This window comes from Periophthalmus magnuspinnatus, chromosome 20, assembly GCF_009829125.3.
Source record: "Periophthalmus magnuspinnatus isolate fPerMag1 chromosome 20, fPerMag1.2.pri, whole genome shotgun sequence".
NCBI classification, from domain to species: Eukaryota; Metazoa; Chordata; class Actinopteri; order Gobiiformes; family Gobiidae; genus Periophthalmus; species Periophthalmus magnuspinnatus.
In genome coordinates, this window is record NC_047145.1 from 23,829,572 (window position 1) to 23,843,197 (window position 13,626).

At 44.8% G+C, this 13,626-nt stretch overlaps 1 protein-coding gene across 1 annotated transcript in view; it reads right to left on the reverse strand.

Annotated features, from left to right (window-relative positions):
• LOC117388146 (sodium channel protein type 4 subunit alpha B-like) overlaps nt 1-13,626 on the reverse strand; it is a 132,010-nt gene that overhangs the window by 5,939 nt on the left and 112,445 nt on the right. Inside the window, exons 27-33 of the mRNA XM_055230170.1 lie at nt 13,315-13,488; nt 10,762-10,884; nt 8,171-8,443; nt 4,832-4,885; nt 4,267-4,404; nt 3,964-4,068; nt 1,826-2,096 (exon numbers count right to left, since the gene is read on the reverse strand). Coding sequence (XP_055086145.1) covers nt 1,826-2,096; nt 3,964-4,068; nt 4,267-4,404; nt 4,832-4,885; nt 8,171-8,443; nt 10,762-10,884; nt 13,315-13,488 — 1,138 coding nt within the window. The remainder of the gene's footprint in view (nt 1-1,825; nt 2,097-3,963; nt 4,069-4,266; nt 4,405-4,831; nt 4,886-8,170; nt 8,444-10,761; nt 10,885-13,314; nt 13,489-13,626) is intronic.

Here is a 13,626-nt window from a genome sequence, read left to right on the forward strand (position 1 = left end):
CCAGTCTTTACCAGGTCTAAATCCAGTCTAAACCCGGTCTAAACCCAGTCTTTACCAGGTCTAAATCCAGTCTAAACCCGGTCTAAACCTAGTCTTTACCAGGTCTAAAACCAGTCTAAACCCGGCCTAAACCCAGTCTAAACCCGGTCTAAACCCAGTCTTTACCAGGTCTAAATCCAGTCAAAACCCGGTCTAAACCCAGTCTTTACCAGGTCTAAATCCAGTCTAAACCCGGTCTAAACCTAGTCTTTACCAGGTCTAAAACCAGTCTAAACCCGGCCTAAATCCAGTCTAAACCCGGTCTAAACCCAGTCTGTACAAGGTCTAAATACAGTCTAAACCCGGTCTAAACCCAGTCTTTATCAGGTCTAAATCCAGTCTAAACCCGGTCTAAACCCAGTCTTTACCAGGTCAAAATCCAGTCTAAACCCGGTCTAAACCTAGTCTTTACCAGGTCTAAATCCAGTCTAAACCCGGTCTAAACCCAGTCTTTACCAGGTCTAAATCCAGTCTAAACCCGGTCTAAATCTAATCTAAACCCGGTCTAAACCCAGTCTGTACAAGGTCTAAATCCAGTCTAAACCCGGTCTAAACCCAGTCTTTACCAGGTCTAAATCCAGTCTAAACCCGGTATAAACCTAGTCTTTACCAGGTCTAAAACCAGTCTAAACCCGGCCTAAACCCGGTCTAAACCCGGTCTAAACCCAGTCTTTACCAGGTCTAAATCCAGTCAAAACCCGGTCTAAACCCAGTCTTTACCAGGTCTAAATCCAGTCTAAACCCGGTCTAAACCCAGTCTTTACCAGGTCTAAATCCAGTCTAAACCCGGTCTAAACCCAGTCTTTACCAGGTCTAAAACCAGTGTAAACCCGGCCTAAATCCAGTCTAAACCCGGTCTAAACCCAGTCTTTATCAGGTCTAAATCCAGTCTAAACCCGGTCTAAACCCAGTCTTTACCAGGTCAAAATCCAGTCTAAACCCGGTCTAAACCTAGTCTTTACCAGGTGTAAATCCAGTCTAAACCCGGTCTAAACCCAGTCTTTACCAGGTCTAAATCCAGTCTAAACCCGGTCTAAATCTAATCTAAACCCGGTCTAAACCCAGTCTTTACCAGGTCTAAATCCAGTCTAAACCCGGTCTAAATCCAGTCTAAACCCGGTCTAAACCCAGTCTTTACCAGGTCAAAATCCAGTCTAAACCCGGTCTAAACCCAGTCTTTACCAGGTCAAAATCCAGTCTAAACCCGGTCTAAACCTAGTCTTTACCAGGTGTAAATCCAGTCTAAACCCGGTCTAAACCCAGTCTTTACCAGGTCTAAATCCAGTCTAAACCCGGTCTAAATCGAATCTAAACCCGGTCTAAACCCAGTCTTTACCAGGTCTAAATCCAGTCTAAACCCGGTCTAAACCCAGTCTTTACCAGGTCTAAATCCAGTCTAAACCCGGCCTAAATCTAATCTAAATCCGGTCTAAACCCAGTCTGTACAAGGTCTAAATCCAGTCTAAACCCGGTCTAAACCCAGTCTTTACCAGGTCTAAACCCAGTCTTTACCAGGTCTAAATCCAGTCTAAACCCGGTCTAAACCCAGTCTTTACCAGGTCTAAATCCAGTCTAAACCCGGTCTACACCCAGTCTGTACAAGGTCTAAATCCAGTCTAAACCCGGTCTAAACCCAGTCTTTACCAGGTCTAAATCCAGTCTAAACCCGGTCTAAACCCAGTCTTTACCAGGTCTAAATCCAGTCTAAACCCGGTCTAAACCCAGTCTTTACAAGGTCTAAATCCAGTCTAAACCCGGTCTAAACCAGGTCTGAAGCTTGACTTACCCACTATCGACAGAATCACCACCACAAAGTCGAAGATGTTCCAGCCCACAGTGAAGTAGTAACAGCGCAGGGCCAGGATCTTCAGAATGCACTCGATGGTGAAGACCACGATGAAGCCCAGGTTGATGTAGTACAGGATCCTCTCCATCTGCTGCGGCTGCTCATCCGTCTCCACCATCATCGTGATCATGTTCAGAAGAATCAGGACCATGATCACGATGTCAAAGGCCTGTTTACCCACCAGGTCAAAGCACACACCCGCAAGAGAGTTCTGTAGGAGAGTAGAGAGGTTAGACCAGGACTGAACCAGGACTGAACCAGGACTGAACCAGGACTGAGCCAGGACTAAACCAGGACTAAGCCAGGACTAAACCAGGACTAAACCCAAACTGAACCAGGACTAAACCAGGACTAAACTTGGACTGAGCCAGGACTAAACAAGGACTAAACCAGGACTAAACCCAAACTGAACCAGGACTAAACCAGGACTAAACTTGGACTGAATCAGGACTAAACCAGGACTGAACGAGGACCGAACCTGGAATAAAGCAGGACTAAACCAGGACTAAACCAGGACTATACCCAAACTGAACCTGGACTAAACTGGGACTGAACCAGGAATAAAAAAGGACTAAACCAGATCAAAGCACAAACCCTAACTCTGCTGTACTGGTTGAGTTCTTGTTTTGGTTGGGTTCTAGTCTGGTTCTGGCCTGCTTCTGGCATCATGTTCTCGCCTTTTTATGGTCTGGTTAGGTTCTGGTTCTGGTCTTTGGCTCTGGTCTGGTTCTTGTCTGGTTCCTGTCTGGCTTTGGACTGGTTCTGGTTTGGTTCTTGTCTGGTTCCTGTCTGGTTTTGGACTGGTTCTGGTCTGGTTCTTGTCTGGTTCTTGTCTGGTTCTGGTCTGGTTCTTGTCTGTTTCCTGTCTGGTTCTTGTCTGGTTCTGGACTGATTCTGGTCTGGTTCTGGTCTGGTTCTTGTCTGTTTCCTGTCTGGTTCTGGTCTGGTTCCTGTCTGGTTCTGGACTGATTCTGGTCTGGTTCTGGTCTGGTTCTTGTCTGTTTCCTGTCTGGTTCTGGTCTGGTTCCTGTCTGGTTCTGGACTGGTTCTGGACTGTTTCTGGTCTGGTTCTGGTCTGGTTCTGGTCTGGTTCTGGTCTGGTTCCTGTCTGGTTCTGGACTGGTTCTGGTCTGGTTTTGGTCTGGTTCTTGTCTGTTTCCTGTCTGGTTCTGGACTGGTTCTGGTCTGGTTCTGGACTGGTTCTGGTCTGGTTCTGGTCTGGTTCTTGTCTGGTTCCTGTCTGGTTCTGGACTGATTCTGGTCTGGTTCTGGTCTGGTTCTTGTCTGTTTCCTGTTTGGTTCTGGTCTGGTTCCTGTCTGGTTCTGGACTGTTTCTGGTCTGGTTCTGGTCTGGTTCCTGTCTGGTTCTGGACTGGTTCTGGTCTGGTTTTGGTCTGGTTCTTGTCTGTTTCCTGTCTGGTTCTGGACTGGTTCTGGTCTGGTTCTGGACTGGTTCTGGACTGGTTCTGGTCTGGTTCTGGTTTGGTTCTTGTCTGGTTCCTGTCTGGTTCTGGACTGGTTCTGGTCTGGTTCTGGTCTGGTTCTTATCTGTTTTCTGTCTGGTTCTGGTCTGGTTCTGGTTTGGTTCTTGTCTGGTTCTGGACTGATTCTGGTCTGGTTCTGGTCTGGTTCTTGTCTGTTTCCTGTCTGGTTCTGGTCTGGTTCCTGTCTGGTTCTGGACTGGTTCTGGACTGTTTCTGGTCTGGTTCTGGTCTGGTTCTGGTCTGGTTCCTGTCTGGTTCTGGACTGGTTCTGGTCTGGTTTTGGTCTGGTTCTTGTCTGTTTCCTGTCTGGTTCTGGACTGGTTCTGGTCTGGTTCTGGACTGGTTCTGGTCTGGTTCTGGTTTGGTTCTTGTCTGGTTCCTGTCTGGTTCTGGACTGGTTCTGGTCTGGTTCTTGTCTGTTTTCTGTCTGGTTCTGGTCTGGTTCTGGTCTCTGGTCCTGGTCTCTGGTTCTGGTCTGGTTCTGGTCTGGTTCTGGTCTGGTTCTTGTCTGTTTTCTGTCTGGTTCTAGTCTGGTTCTGGTCTCTGGTCCTGGTCTCTGGTTCTGGTCTGGTTCTGGTCCGGTCCAGGACTTACCAGTGGTCGGGGGATGGGTTTCTGAGGTTTCTTGGAGCCCAGTTTCTTCATGGCGTTATAATATTTCTTCTGCTCCTCGGTCATAAAAATGTCCTGTCCTCCTAAGTACAGACACAAGACACAACTGTTATTATACAGCACCAGGGGACCTCCCTCTCCCAGGACGCTTCCCCCTCTCCTCAGACACCTCTGCCCACTCCCTAGACAACCCCTCTCCTCCTCTCCCCAGACTCCTCCTTTCTTCCTCCTCTCCTCTGTCCTCCTTCCCTCCTCCTCTCATTTCACACATATTTAAATACATATCTTTCTCTTTTGTTGGTTGAAGTTGTCGATGATGACTCCGATGAAGAGGTTTAAAGTGAAGAAGGATCCAAAGATGATGAAGACCACAAAGTATAGGTACATGTACAGGTTTATCTCCTTTATGGGCTGCTCCTCCACCTGAAAGACACAAACCAGGACTGAACCAGGACTAGACCAGGACTAGACCAGGACTAGACCAGGACTAGACCAGGACTGAACCAGGACTAGACCAGGACTAGACCAGGACTAGACCAGGACTAGACCAGGACTGAACCAGGACTAGACCAGGACTAGACCAGGACTAGACCAGGACTAGACCAGGACTAGACCAGGACTGAACCAGGACTAAACTAGGACTTAACACAAGTTCATCTCTTTCATAGACGACAAATATACAGGACATTTTATAACATGGAACTTTAACAAAATGACAAGCTCAGCAGAAACAGACGTAGCATCACTGTCACTAGCTGAAGAACTACATTAGCGTAGTACTAGTTTCAGTAGTAGTAGTATTAGTTGCAGTAGTTATAGTATTAGTTGCAGTAGTAGTAAATGTACTCACGGCTCTGGAGTCCACAGCAGCGTACATGATCTCCATCCAGCCTTTGAATGTCGCCTGAAAAAACAAAAGAAAATCTGTCATTTATTTAGACTTTACCGGAGTCAAAAGGGTTTATTTAAGTTTTACCGTGTTTATTTAGAATGTCAGTCCAGCTCTGAGTGCTTTAGTCATCTGTATGTTTGTTTATTTGATCTTTTGCACATAACGATGGCATTATAGACTGTGTGGGCTTCTGTAGTTTCCCTGGTCTCATCGGTCCCTCGGTCGTGCTTTCTGTGATGCATTTGTGGAGCTCTCCCCTCTCTATTCTCTTAGCTCTTTCTCTCTCTCTCTCTCTCATCCTGTCCTCTCTGTGTTCCCTCTCTTTCTCTTCCCCTCTCCCCCTCCACTCTTTCCCCCTCCTCCTACTCCCCCCTCCCTCTCCTCTACCTCCCTCTCTCCCCCTCTCCCCCTCTCTCTCGGCTCTCCCGCTCTTTCTCTCCTCTCCCAAACACATTATCCTCCATTTTGTGTCTGGCCTTTTCAGTTTCTTGAGTGACACGGCGCCACGTGAACTTTCTTCTGCCCACACGGCCACGCTAAAAATACCACTTCAGAAAATACTGACAGTCTTAAAGTACAGGTGAAGGAGTCTGCCCACCAAGTCCTGGTTTAGTCCTGGTTTAGTCCTGGTTTAGTCTTGGTTTAGTCCTGGTTTAGTCCTTGTTTAGTCCTGGTTTAGTCCTGGTCCCTTCCTGGTTTAGTCCTGGTTTAGTCCTGGTTTAGTCCTTGTTTAGTCCTGGTTTAGTCCTGGTCTAGTCCTAGTGTAGTCCTGGTTTAATCCTGGTTTAGTCCAGTGTTGGGCATCTTACTTCAAAAATGTAATTAGTTATAGTAACAAGTTACTTCTCCCAAAAAGTTAGTAGTAGTAACTCAGTTACTTTTTGGGAGAGATGTAACTAGTTACTAGGCAAAGTGACTATGCCGTTACTTATTATGTTAAAACAATAAAAACACAACAGATGTGAACCTTTAACATTTATTTCACTTTAACAGATTGCCACTATATTGTATTTGTTTACAAGTAAATTATAGAATGTATAAAAAATAAAAAAATATATAAAAAATGTTATTTGAAGTGCAAATAAATCAACATGTCACGCAATTTCAGACAACTGTACTTCAAATATTTTCTTCATTATAATACTGAAAAAAATCATTGCAATGTATTGCAAAACTAAGGCATTCAAATGTAAACCATGTAAAATAAGACAAAACCTTTAAGCTTTTCTGGCCACACACTGTGATTCTCTGCCCAGTATTCAAATATTAATCACTCTCATTTCAACATAAACTGAACTTTATCCAACTCTTTAACATTCAGTAAAAGATTCACACAATCCCTCTAGCACGTATCTATTCCTTTATTTATCTATCTATCCATCCAATCAGCTGTCGATGCACGTGTGGACAGGACATCATTTCCCATCATGCATTACGCGTTTGTAGTCCATGCAGGCGGCCGCTGGCGGTGGAGAGCTGCTGCGCTCGCCTTGCTCAAAAACTTCCCGTTACCGGCGCACAGGTTATGTCAGCGCAAGTCGGTGGCATCTTGGACACAAAACTAACCGGCATGCACCGCGCACCGATTGACGGCGATAGTATCTGCGCCCGCCTCATCTCAAACAAGCCTTTTATCTCACCCCGAGCCGCGTTGCAGCTCCTCGGCTGAGAGACTCTGATGAAGAGAAGAGTGAACTGAATTAAAAGTAACGCGCCACATTTTATAGTCAGTAACGGTAACGGCGTTAGGACGCTGGGAAAAGTAATTAGTTAGATTACTCCGTTAGTGAAACGCAGTTAGTAACACCGTTATAATGTAACTCCATTATTCCCAACACTGGTCTAGCCCTGGTTTAGTCCTAGTTTTGTCCAGGTTTAAGGATGGGCAGACTCGATTTTCTCTGCTGATACTGATATTTATTTTTCAAAATTCTTAGTAAAGCCCACAAATGTATCTTAAGTTACAGTAATGATCACAAATTAAGTTTCACTTTTGTAATAATAAAAACTAAATTAATTTAGCTGGGATAAAAGAATGTGTAACATGTTATAAAACACTCATTTCATTTCATTTCCATTAGTCTGTTTATAAAGGGCACACGGAGAATGGAGCAGTGCAGCTGATACTGGAACCGATATATCGCCCATCACTAAGTCCTGCTCCAGTCCCCAGGCCACAGCAGAACTAAGTATCCAGCTGCTACATTGTTAGCTGTAGTTTGGTCCTGGTTTAGTCAATCTAGTCTTGGTCCAGTCCTGGTCCAGTCCTGGTCCAAGTCCAGTCCTGGTCCAGTCCTGGTCTAGTCCTGGTTCTGTACTCACCACTTGGTGGGTTTGGTTCTTCTTTAGTCTGTCTAGTCCTGCCCCAGTCCTAGTCCAGCCCTAGTCCATTCCTAGCCCTACATCTGTTACAGTCCCGATCCAGTCCTGGTTTTAGTCTAGTCCCGGTCCAATACTCATCACTCGCAGAGCTAGGTAGCCCATGTTGTTGAAGTATTAAGCCTGGTTTAGTTCCGGTCTGGCTCTGCTTTAGTTTTATGGTGCGTTTACACAGGCGTCAGGGACATCCAGTTTATGTCTGTCTAGTCTATGGTGGACGCGCGTCTTGGGCGCCCTGGGTTTTTGTGGTACGTTTTCAGGCGTCAGAGTGGTGCGAATCTGGCATTGACGTGGTGTGACTTGAACATTCAGGCATTGGACGCTTTGTTCGCTCATCCAAAGCTTCAGATGCCAGAGTAGAAAACGCCAAGAGTTGAACTTTTGGCATTTGACGCACAGCATCAACCAATCAGAGACTACGCTCCAGTGATTTAGCAACATCATTATATGGAAAAAGTAGAAAGACATCGGCTACAAACTAGCGGCAACTTCATTATGCTGGGCTCACTAGCATAAAGGCTAGTCACGGGCCCAGACATGCCACCACTGAGCTGATCACCTCCGCTGATGGGTTTTATGTAATAAATACACTAAAGCCACTCTCTCAACCTGGTCTGCATTGCTCACAAAGACACAGGGAAAACAAAACATACAAAGGCACTCACAGACCGCAAAGGACGCCCTGGATGCACGTCAGTTTGTCCTTAAATGTAAAGGAGAACAACTAAAGGAGTAGAACTAGAGACGTTCAACGTGTTTTTGACACCCCCGTCTGAACCCAGGGTCAGTTTGGTCGTAGTTTGGACCCGGTTAGTTGTTCTAGTCCTGCCTCAGTCCTAGTCAAGTTGTAGTCTAGTCCTATTCCAGTCCTGGTCTAGTCCTAGTTCAGTCCTAGTCTTGGTCTAATCCAGTACTCACCACCTGCAGCAGAGCCAGGTAGCCCGCTCCCACATTGTCGAAGTTGACCTTGACCTTGGTCCAGTAGAAGTTGGTGGAATTGAGCTCGAGACAGTCGGATTTGTTGTTGACGAGCCCTGCGTCGTAGAGGTGACCGGTTCGATTCACACAGCGGCCGTACTTTCCTGCGAAGAGGTTGACGCCCATGATACTGAAGATGAGCCAGAAGATCAGACACACCAGGAGAACGTTCATGATGGAGGGGATGGCTCCAATCAGCGCGTTCACCACCACCTGCAGGACAAAAGGGGGACAGCGTCACACACAGACCATTGCCACAGCGCTAAAGGCTAAAACAGCTAACAGCTCTGTCATTCACCAATTTGAGTCAAAACAAACAGATGAGGGCAGAGAAACATCTGAGTGGAATAGTTAATGTGTTTTATGATCACAGTGATACAGCAGTTTTCTAAAAATATTTTTATGAAAGTTTCTAGCGAACTGTATTTAACTTAAACGAATGTTAAACTAAGGTTTCAACTGACATAACATTTTTAACAGTTTCTGGAGTAAAATAATGAAAATAAAATCAAGCTAATGACTAGCATGATTGACGCAAATTCAGCAAATGACTGAAACTGGGGAATGACAAGCTGTCAGCAGAGGGACTACACAGACCATGATGCTTTGCTGCACATGAGGAAATGACTGAAACAAGCATCCGACCAAACACAAGTCCAGGTGAGTTTTGGACAAATGTGACTTTCTGGTGTCGTCTGAAATTTGGATTTTAAAGTGGGTCCTGGGGGTTTGTGTTTAGTTTATCTAAGGCAGTGGTTCCCAAACTGTGGTTCCCTCACATGAATACAGAACAACTGAAAATGAATCTTTTTTGATAAGAATTTAAATGTGGTTCTGCCAGGACAAACCAATGTTTAATATTGGTACTTTGCAGCTGATGTCATCAGCATTCCCTGAGTGTGTGATGCTAACTGTAGCACTGCTCTGTCTGAGGCTCTGTATTAACACAATCTGACCAGAAAGTGTAACTGACTTAGATGGAACTACAACAGGTGAGCTGATTTGTGCTGTTAAACAAGTATCTCTCAAATAACATTACAGTTCCAAGCCAACTAGCATTAACCAACAGTTTTTCAGTGAGTCACCTCTCATCTTTTTGTTGAAAATCAAACTCCTGAACAGAACTATGAATGCTCAGACTGGTCAAAGGCTTTTGTATTTTTTCTTGAGCTTTCAGACTATTTAAAAATGTTTTTAGTAGTTATTGCTAATGTGTGCATTTGTCACCATAGTAACTGGTGAACATTCTGCCAGAGACATATATGTCTATGACCCCCATCACTATAAAGTATCAATAAACCACGTTTAATACATTTATAATAACAGTTGTTTTGCAGTGCGGTGGTCACATGACTCACAGGGTTTGGGAAACACTGATCCAAACTACAAAACTGAATCTATTTGGTTGTTATGGTGTTAGCATTAGCATTAGCACAAAGCAATAGCAAAGCAGTGTGAACAGCAATGCTAACAGTGCTAACAGCATCGCTAACAGCAGCATGCTCCAAGTGCAGTGAGAGTTTAAATATGAAACTATTGTAAGATAATATTTAATACTGAGGTGGGTTTAAATACTGCACAGAAACAGAGACAAAACAGGTCCAGCTCTGGAACAGATATTTAACAAATACAAAAATATTCACAAAACAATCAACACATTTCACCTGAATCAGAATGTGCACAAGACACACACACATATACACAGACACACACACACACGGACACACAGACAGACACACATGCACAGAGACAGGCATACACACACACACACACACACACACACACACACCCCTACATACACACACACATACACACACACACACACATAGACATACACAGACACACGTGTATAGTAATAATATTTAACAGTCACACTGTAAACATAGATTGTATATATAAATGGACAAAAATAACATGCTAGTCGCCATCTTCCAAACAGGAAGTGAGCATAGGAGCAAAGTGGTTCCTTTGAGCTCTAGTCGCAATTCACTTTCTATTGAAAAACCGTCACCCCTCTCTGAACTGCTGCTGTGAGGCTTGTCATTCTGCTCTACATGATCCTGATGTTTTATTTTCACTATTTTGTCCCTAAATCAAGATATGAACACTAATAACAGACCAATCCAGTGCCAGTACTTTCCCGTCGCTACTGCTAGTGTTAGCAACAGGTTTGATTGACAGTATTGCTAAGCCTTCCCTCCCTGCCGTCCAGCAGTGTACTTTCAGTAACCTCGCTCCTGATTGTCTCTTTGGTCTGATGCTTGGAGGCACACTCCCTTAGTCCACTTTTATTATACACTCCATGGCTGTGACACAAACTCTAGACTCCTCCTCTGTCAAAGGTCTGATACACTCTTTATGCCTTAGTTTGACATGAAACGATTAATACTGTTTCTCAACACTGGGTGAGGCAGCGTTCACACTTTTTCACATGGACTAAACCTGGTCTAGATCAGGAGTAGACCAGGACTAAACCTGAACTAAACCTGGTCTACATCAGGACTCCAGAGTACCCCTGGTGTGGCTCTTACCCTCATTCCCTCGAAGCGTGACAGAGCTCTGAGCGGACGCAGCGCTCGCAGAGTCCTCAAGGATTTAATCGCCGCAAAATCCGAATATCCCAAAGTGTTGGCCACCAGGGACACTAAAGAGACCTGAGGAGGAGAGACAAGAGGTTATGGTCTAGAACCAGACCAAACCAGGCCGGACTGATCCAGTAGAGACCTGAGGGTGGGAGATAAAGGGGTTAAAGTTGAGGTGAGGAGGGACCAGCTGATTCCTGTAAGAAACCAGGAGAAATTAAGGTTATTTATGTTCTGCATATGAACCATCCTCCCATTCAGAAGAGGAGAGAAGGAGGAGAGAAGTTGATTATTTCATTGTTGGGTCAATTGCCTTTCCTAGGGACAGTTAAAGGAATAGTATGAAACCTGCCTCTTAGTGCCGCTCAGTGAAGACCGACTGCACGTGCAGAGTGGTTCGGGACTCGCACAGGTCCCACAAGACTTAGAAAGTCATTAAAGTCCTGCAGATAGAAGACATGTTTTTCTTCTTGTTACTATATGGACAGGCCATGTCTCATGTGAACCTCAGAAACTCCAGATTCACTCACTGAGCTGCAGAGGCTGCACTAGCACTGACTCACGATTGGCTGCAGGTGCTGGGGTTTAGGACGTGACCTTTCAGATCAAAGTGTCCTTTTAGGCTTAAAACAACTGGATTTCAGCATTAAAACTGTCAACCTAAATGAGAGGCTTATGTGAGGTTCACTCTGCTTTCTGATTGGATAATCATCAAAAATCATCATCCTTTAAAGAGGCTGTTGGTGCAGATCTGCAGCCTCTCTGTGTCAGTCTGCCCCAGGGCAGCTGTGGCTACATCGGCTGTGGGACTGAGACTGTAAAGCATCTTTCACATTTATACTGCACTTTTGTCCTCCACCAAAGCTCTTTACATCAGCACCATTCACATTCACACTAGAGGAGAGGGGGGTGTTTGGCCCGAGGGCACAACGGCGGCAACTGTAACACAATGTAAATGTAAAAGCTCTTCTCTGGAGTCGGCTCTATCTGTGAAAAGAAAATAAATTATGAAAATACTCAAATCTGGTCTGACTTCTGTGGAGAATAAACATGGTTTTATAATACAGACTGTGGACGAACCAGGACTGGAACAGGACTAAACCAGGACTAAACCTGGACTAAACCAGGACTAAACCTGGACTAAACCTGGACTTAAAGAAACAAAGACTGGGTAAAATGGAGCGTCTACAGCAGCAGCAGCAGCTAGGCCCCACCCCTCTCAGGCACTGCTGATGTGTGATTGGCTGTCGCTCCATGTCTTACCCTGATCCCAGCAAATCGTGATGCGGCTCTGAGTGGACGCAGCGCCCGCAGAGTCCTAAGAACCCGGGCCGCCGAGACCTGGTCTACAAGGTTCAAGGCCTGGAACGAGTCCCCCAGGACCGCCAACTGAGAGAGACCAGGTTAGAACCAGGACTGAACCAGGACTGAAACAGCTCACATTATGAATGTGAGTGGCTCAACAGTCAGAGCGATGGATAACCCAAGGGATCAATTCCCACTGTGTCTTTAGGCAAGACACTTCAGCCACCAGACCTAGAATGAACATGCTGTGTGTGTGAGTGTTGGTGGTGGTGGGAGGGGCCGATTGTGGCCTCACTTCCCTTAGTCTGCTTCCTCCTTTAGGGCGGGGCTAATCTAGCTCTGTACAGTATACAGTACACAGTAGACAGTATTCAGTACACAGTAGACAGTATTCAGTACACAGTATACTGTATTCAGTACACAGTATACTGTTAACAGTACACAGTATACAGTAAACAGTATACAGTACACAGTATACTGTATACAGTACACAGTATACAGTAAACAGTATACAGTACACAGTATACTGTATACAGTACACAGTATACTGTATACAGTACACAGTATACTGTATACAGTACACAGTATACTGTATACAGTACACAGTATAGAGTACACAATATACTGTATACTGTATACAGCACAGATACATGAGCAGACAGATGAGTGAGAGAAACATGGAGTAGGTCTGCATGATATGACAAAAAGATGCCATATAATAATGCTTTAATTTTTTACTAGTAAAAACTCATCAGAGACTAAACCAAGAGCAGGACTTTGGGAGTAAATGCAATCTTGTATTTTGGTCCGTTTTACTCTCAAAAAACAGCACACTTCTGTCAAATGGAGAACTTTGTGTTTTTGCAGTATGTTTATTTAGTTGTGATCGATTATTGCATCAGCAAATATTGTGATATCGATATTTTTGCTATACATTATGCAGCCCTAACATGGAGCTAACCGTCACATTTTATAGGTTTAGGGATTACAGAAGGTACAACATTTTACAAGTCTGCATCTAAAAATAAACCTTATCAAAACTAAAGATTGAACTAAGAGAACACACAACTGTTTCTGAGTCAAAGGATGAAAATAGAGTCAGGCTAACCACTAGCATGTCTGACACAGATCTGGTAATGACTGAGACTGGGGTCTATAAGGGGCTCCACACACACAGATAAAGCAGAGGTGACTCACGTCGACGATGAGGAAGTCGAGCCAGCACCAGTAGTTGGTGAAGTACTTCTTGAAGCCGTAGGCGAGCCACTTCAGGATCATCTCCAGGATAAACACGTACGTGAAGATCTTATCAGCATACTCCAAAACCGTCTTCACCACCCTCCTCTGCTCTATGTAGATGTCCTCAAAGGCCTGAGGAGAGAGAACCAGGTCTGACCCAGGACTGAACCAGGACTGAAACAGGACTATAACAGGACTGAACCCTCCTCTGCTCTTTGTAAATATGTGTGTATATGTGTGCGTGTATACTGTATATACTGTATGTGTGTG